Source organism: Triticum urartu, chromosome 4 (genome assembly GCF_003073215.2).
Source record: "Triticum urartu cultivar G1812 chromosome 4, Tu2.1, whole genome shotgun sequence".
NCBI lineage: Eukaryota > Viridiplantae > Streptophyta > Magnoliopsida > Poales > Poaceae > Triticum > Triticum urartu.
Window position 1 is genome coordinate 368,163,571 of NC_053025.1, and position 6,171 is coordinate 368,169,741.

General features: G+C 42.8%; 1 protein-coding gene across 1 annotated transcript; it reads right to left on the reverse strand.

Annotated features, from left to right (window-relative positions):
- Positions 1 to 1,406: 1,406 nt before the first annotated feature.
- Positions 1,407 to 5,954, reverse strand: LOC125551691 (apoptotic chromatin condensation inducer in the nucleus-like). The gene is made up of 6 exons (XM_048714983.1): positions 5,633 to 5,954; positions 5,483 to 5,545; positions 3,770 to 5,170; positions 2,831 to 3,028; positions 2,571 to 2,722; positions 1,407 to 2,114 (listed from the first exon to the last, which is right to left on the reverse strand). The coding sequence occupies exons 3-6, from the start codon at positions 5,163 to 5,165 to the stop codon at positions 1,647 to 1,649; spliced, it is 2,214 nt and encodes a 737-aa protein (XP_048570940.1). The 5' UTR covers positions 5,166 to 5,170; positions 5,483 to 5,545; positions 5,633 to 5,954; the 3' UTR covers positions 1,407 to 1,646.
- Between the last annotated feature and the right edge of the window lie 217 nt (positions 5,955 to 6,171).

Genomic DNA, 6,171 nt, shown 5'->3' on the forward strand with positions numbered 1-6,171 from the left:
TTGAATATTTCTTTCGGGCGGGATTTGATTGGCCTTCGTGTTATGTCATGGCAAAAATTATTATCTAGATTGAAATTGATTAATCTGATACGAGGATGAGATGTGTTTCACTGAAACCTCACTACATCTGGGTCCTCAGACGACTCTAATGTACCGTGCGCTCACGTATTCACAAGTCTCATTGAATAATAACAAGAAAATTTAGATGTCAAATATTCCATTAAAAGTTAAAATATTCATTTGGTATCTTCGAAAAGGGAGTTGTGCTAATCAAAGATAACCTCGCATGTCGCAGTTGGCAATGAAGCAACAAGTCCAGCTTTCATACTCATGATAAGACAATCAAACACCTCTTTTTCCAATGTAAATTTGCGCGTTCTACATGGTCAGACATTCAAATAGCGTCTACTTTGTATCCACCCATAAATGCTGCCAATATTTTTGGTTATTGGTTGGATGGTACCAAATAGGATCCAATCGTTAATATGGGTGGAAGCGCATGCCTTATTATGTATGCTCTGGCTATGTAGAAATGATTTGGTTTTTTAGGGCAAAATTTCCTCTCCTTTACAAGTTATCTTCCGCTATATGTACTCGCTTCATACATGGTCTACGCTACACCAAACGGAGTACTAATTCACTGTTCAAGACGGTATATATGTGGTTGGAGCGGGTGACATGGAGTTTCTTATCCAACATAGATGATAGCATAATCTCCGAATCGATCTACCAAGCCGGATGTTGCTCGTCATGCTTTGTATCCGCTTGATGCACAATTTTAAATTAATAAAAATGCCTTTATGGGGAACAAAGCGCCGTCATGAGCTTCAACACAAGGGCTAAACTGGCCATCGATTTTGAGGATACCACCACCAGTTGTTTTAGCGATGGTACCCGGGACAGTTTTGTTATATTATTTGGATTCAGATTTTTGCGCAGTTCACTTGTGAGTTCAGACGGTGGTTGTAACCTTCGCTGGTCGTAAATTTTAGAAAATTTTGACAAAAGGGCACATCTTTGTTTGCACGTCGACAAAAAAAAACGCTGCAACATTTTATCAATTTCTGGCTGCACAAGCAACATTTTATCAATTTCTGGCTGCACAAATTCAGGCAACGTCTCATTTGGTGTGAATAACGCTAACATCACATTTTCGTGTCCTGCATAGTAAAGAAAAAACCTTTTGTGCTTAGCTTGGCTTGCATGAACTTCATTTTTCAAGAACCGTTTGGAAACTTCGTAGTCAAAAAACAACGTCGATGAAGGCGAGTATAAGTACACTATTACGCGGCAGGGATTGCAATTTTTCTCGCATTTTCGTTTTTTCAATCAAACTCAAGGGAGAAACTTTGATTCTTATAAAGAGGGCCAGCAGCACCCAAGCACATCGAGGCAGAACGCAAATGTAACACGAATAAGCATTCTCCTGAATGTTTATTCACTACTAAACCAGTAAAGTTACCAGGATGTTCTAACTAAAACCAGTATCTCAGTACTCCGAAACAACTCGGGTCAGAGGACATACAATCTTTTTTAAGAAAAAAGCAGACAACATTATACAATCTTAAAGGAGATAAAACCAGTCTTTCCAGAAAATACATGCTGCTGCTTCTACATACCGCGAAACAAAAGCACGAGGCCACTGACTAATTTGCTTTGCCCTGTGCAGCAAGCTTGGCTGACACCTCCTCATCTGATAAAGGCAGATAGTAAATCCTTGGAGAGGATTGTGTCTTTCTGAAGAGATCATCAAGTGTCACCACAGGAGGTTCTGCCTTCTTTGGGGTGGGTGGGAGCTTCTCCCTTGGATCAGATGTAGGAGGCTTCACAAGGGGTGGTGGAGGCGGCAATTGCTCCCTTGGTGTAGCAGCAGCTTGGCGAGGCACACTTTGATTTGCCTGACCTTGCTGAAAAGGAGCCTCCCTTGGTGTAGTGGCTGGGCTAATAGGAACCGCCGCTGCTGTTGCTGCTGGGGGAGGGGGAGGGGGTTCAAGCTTGAGTTTCACTTCCTGGGGATCAACAAATTCAGCTAACAGATAATTGCCATTGTTCGGGGGCCACTGCAGGTTGTAGACAGCATCACGAGTAGCTGTAGCTTCCTCCACCGAGGAGAACTGCAAATAAGACATGGAGGCAAAATAAGCGAACAAATATTTACAACAACCAGCATCATCACAATGAATGCTTTTCAGCTAAGAATGATCTACAACTGATACATTCTTTAAGAACTACATCCACTCCAAACTAAAATCCAACTAGTCCACAAGTCATTAGTAGAAAGTAGCATCAGTTATCAGGCTTTGCCGACTATCAAGTCCACTTGAGAAATATAAAATGTCAAAATGATTTCACTATAAGCATGATGAAACCGCATTTAGAAAATATAGGTCCATAGGTTTTTAGTTTGGTTACATAAGAAAGGCTGCAAGTCTGCTGTATTGGACCTTACAAAAAACAATCCTTAGCAAAAACGAAGCTTAAGTCAGAAAATAATATATGCTGCTTCAAAGATGATAGAAGGAAATAAAAGACAAGAACACACTAAGTTGTGATTAACAAATAGAACATACTGTAACATAGCAGTGGGTCTTGATATGATCCATCCAGAAGCTACAAACAGATCCAGTTTTACCAAGAAGCTCTTGCACAGCTCTCAGGGTAAATGGGCGTACAAACCGGTCGATTCTCAAGGAAGTTGTTGCAGATTTCTGAGATGGTGGCACTGCAAGACCAAAACAAAGAAAAACAATTAGCTACCAAAAGAAAACAATGAACTGATCAAGTATAAAGACTTGGTAATGAAAGGACACGTAAACAAATAAGGACTCACCAATCCTCTCCTTTGGAGAATCTCCACTTGCTGTTGAATCAGACCTGCCAAGAGAACGTTTTAAGGCAGGCTGGAGAATATCCTTACGAGCATCAGAACCACTTTGACTCAATGGTTGTCTTTCTGGAACATTGCCACTATCTGCAGCCCATCGACGCTGACGTTTGATTGGCTCAGTGTTTGCAACAGTTTCTTGAGCTGTGTGTGTTCAACAGGCAATTAATACAAAACTCAGGAACACTATCAATTTAACTGCAGAATGACCAAAAGATCTTATGCTCATTACTTCACTAGCATTCTAATTCTGTATCCAAATATTAATGACATACTCCCTCCGTCCCAAAATTCTTGTCTTAGATTTGTCTAGATATGGATGTATCTAACACTGAAACGTAACTAGATACATCCGTATTTAGACAAATATAAGACAAGAATTTTGGGACGGAGGGAGTATTAAACAAATCCCCATTAAGTAGCATTAGACAACTTGTGAGCAATAGAACGTCACCAGACTATCTAAAAATCTAAGGGTTTCAGTTCATACTTAGCAGCTAACAATAATACTAGAGTACAGAGCATCTGCGCCTTCCTCAGCTAAACTAACTTGCACTCACAAGCCACTAGCAAAATTTATTTTATGTGAAACAAACGTACTAACACAAAAAAACTTCAGAGAATGACCTCTTTGTGAAACATATCCAATACACAGTAACAACAAACATAAAGTCAACAAAAATAAATGTGCCTACACAAACTTTCTTGTCTCACAAAAACACACCCAATGCGGTACATTTTTTAGTTTCTTTGGTGCGATGTTTGCAAGCAATCAGAACTACAAAGATAATCTGACTCATCATTCAAGATGGAATTTACTCCGGGAGCCAACGGTTGTAATAAATGAAACTAGAAAGTGAAAGGGCAGGAGAGAAAGATATAGACCTTGAAATTTTCTCTTTTCAGTTGAAGCTGATGGATTTTCTTCAGCTATAACTTCCTTTGTATCAGCAGAGGAGCTCTTGACAACAGAATCAGGAAGAGACACCTCTTTCACGTATTCTGAGTTAGGCTCAGTCTTTCCTCTGAGATCATCATATTTAACACTGAAATCAAGTTGCTTAATCTCCATAACATCATCCTCCATTGACTCATCACCTGAACTCCTGTCTAAATTTAGTTTCTCTGGAGAGCCAACTTCATCCACGTTGGCAGTGGAATCTGTGTCTTCCAAAGAGAACTGGTTCTTGACCAACTCTTTGTCATCATCCAATGGCTGCAATTCTCCACCTAAGGAAGTAATGCCAGATGATGGTTTGACCATATCTGGCTTAACCTCTAGTTCTAAATCAAAATTATTAGCATTCAAGTTATCCTTTATATTCTTTTTGGTATTTGATATATCATCACTAGAAATTGACTCACACTTAATTGGAGACCCTAGATCTGGGCAAACCTCAGGTACCTGATTATTTGATTTTGATACAATGGGCTTGTGATCCTCATTCATGAGGTTAGAACTGCACACTTCATTATCGATCCATGTATTGTCGCCCAAATCATTCTCAGGAACAAACCTCTCCCCATCATTGTTCATTGATGCAGCTGCAACATCAGTTTCCATAGGATCAGCATCTGGTATTTGGGCATCCACAGGTTTTGGTAATGTGTCATGTTTATCAGTTTTGCTAGCTTCAGCAGTATCTGACTTGGCTTCAGAAGAGATCAAGTCCGACTTGAGATCAGCACTGGTCACATCAGCGACAACAGTTGTTCCATTGGTGACAACCTCTGGTGTCTCCTCAATGTGCATCTTATTGCTTTCAGAGTGCTGGTGCCCTGCTTGTACTGTAGAATTTTCTCCAGCAACTGCTTCTGGCTGATCTCCTTTTTCTGTTGGGGCTTCTTTTGACAGGGATTCATGGTTTGCCACTACATTATCCCCGGGGGACTGTTCCACAGACGAAGCCATAATTTCCTGAGTAACTTCTGGGAGAGGAACTGCAGTTTCCTGAGTTGCATGAACCCTAGTTTCCTGACCAACTTCTGTAGCAGAAACTGCAGTTTTCTGACTAGCAGTATGTTCTTCAGGTGCTTGATCAGACGGTCCATTCGCCCCCACATCTTTCGCATCTTTACCAATGGGTGCGCCTTCATTGGCTCCGACGTCTTCAGCAGATTCGTCAGATGCCTCTTCACTCTGAATAGATTCAAAGAGACGCCTCACAAGTTCTTCTTTCAGACCTTTTACAGGGAGCCTCCTCTTTCGAAGTTCATCCTTCAACTCAGTAACTTTCCATTGATCGATGGGTCGATTCTTCAGCACAGGGAATGATGACATGATAACTGCCAACAAAGAAACAAATAAAAACTAAAGTCGCCATCACTAGATCTCAATGGATTTCTTTTCTGGACTAGAACTGTATATCTGATAAAAGATGTCAAGTGGTGTTAGGTGGCCTAATGCATCGATTTAAATCTACGAGTTAACAGGACGGCCAGATTAATCAATAGCAACCACAAGATATAATAGCAGCATGCTCAAGCTTCAACACCTGACCACCCTAACTCCCTGTCCTTCGGAGAAAGGCGCAGACACAAACAAAAAGGAAGCAAGCTAGCCACGAAGAATATAGTAGGACATCTAAGTAGGGTTACCTGAAAATCCTGGCGCGGGACACGGAACGGAACACCCTTGACGGAGATGCCAAAACCCTAGCCCTGTAAAGAAGATGCTGTCAGATCGAACCATAAAAGTCGTACCAAAAATCGCAAGCAAGCGAGTTAGAGAGAGCGGATTGCACGCACCAGCCGGCCGAATCCTCCGAGGCCACTCACTCCTGAAACAAAGAAACAAAAAACCAAAGATATTCCCAAATAAAATCTCGGAAAAAAATAGAAGAGAGGATGGCACAGCTTGGGGCGGGGGGGGGGGGGGGGGGGGGGGGGGGGGGGGGGGGGGGGGGGGGGGGGGGGGGTAGATTATCAGGGGGAATCTGCGTATAAGTTGTGGATTTGGCGCCTGGGGCTGTATGGAGCCCTAGGGTTTGGGTCGCGGCGGGGCGAGGGGAGAAGAGGATGTGCGGGCGCGTGTGGCGTGCGGGGGCGGGACAGGGAGAGGCGACCCAAGGGGGTGGGTTTGGGATCATTTGTAGCGGCGCGGGGACCTGTCACTATACATGGCCATCTGTCGGGCAGGGTCGGGCTTCGGACCGGGCCTACCAAAACCCGATGCAAAAAACTCAGTCCCGAGCCCGGCCTGGCCCGGCTGTCAGGCCTAAAAAGTATGAGTCCGTCCCATCATGTTAAAAGCCTGCCAGGTCTCTTTCTTAAACAACGAAAACGAC

Bases quoted from the DNA above. Each gene is read 5' to 3' on its own strand.
- LOC125551691 (XM_048714983.1), bottom strand. From the start codon at position 5,165: ATGTCATCATTCCCTGTGCTGAAGAATCGACCCATCGATCAATGGAAA. The intron at 3,029-3,769 runs GTCTATATCTTT...GAACACACACAG, and splicing joins TGAAAAGAGAAAATTTCAAG to CTCAAGAAACTGTTGCAAAC. The intron at 2,115-2,570 runs GTATGTTCTATT...TCTTATTTGCAG, and splicing joins AGACCCACTGCTATGTTACA to TTCTCCTCGGTGGAGGAAGC.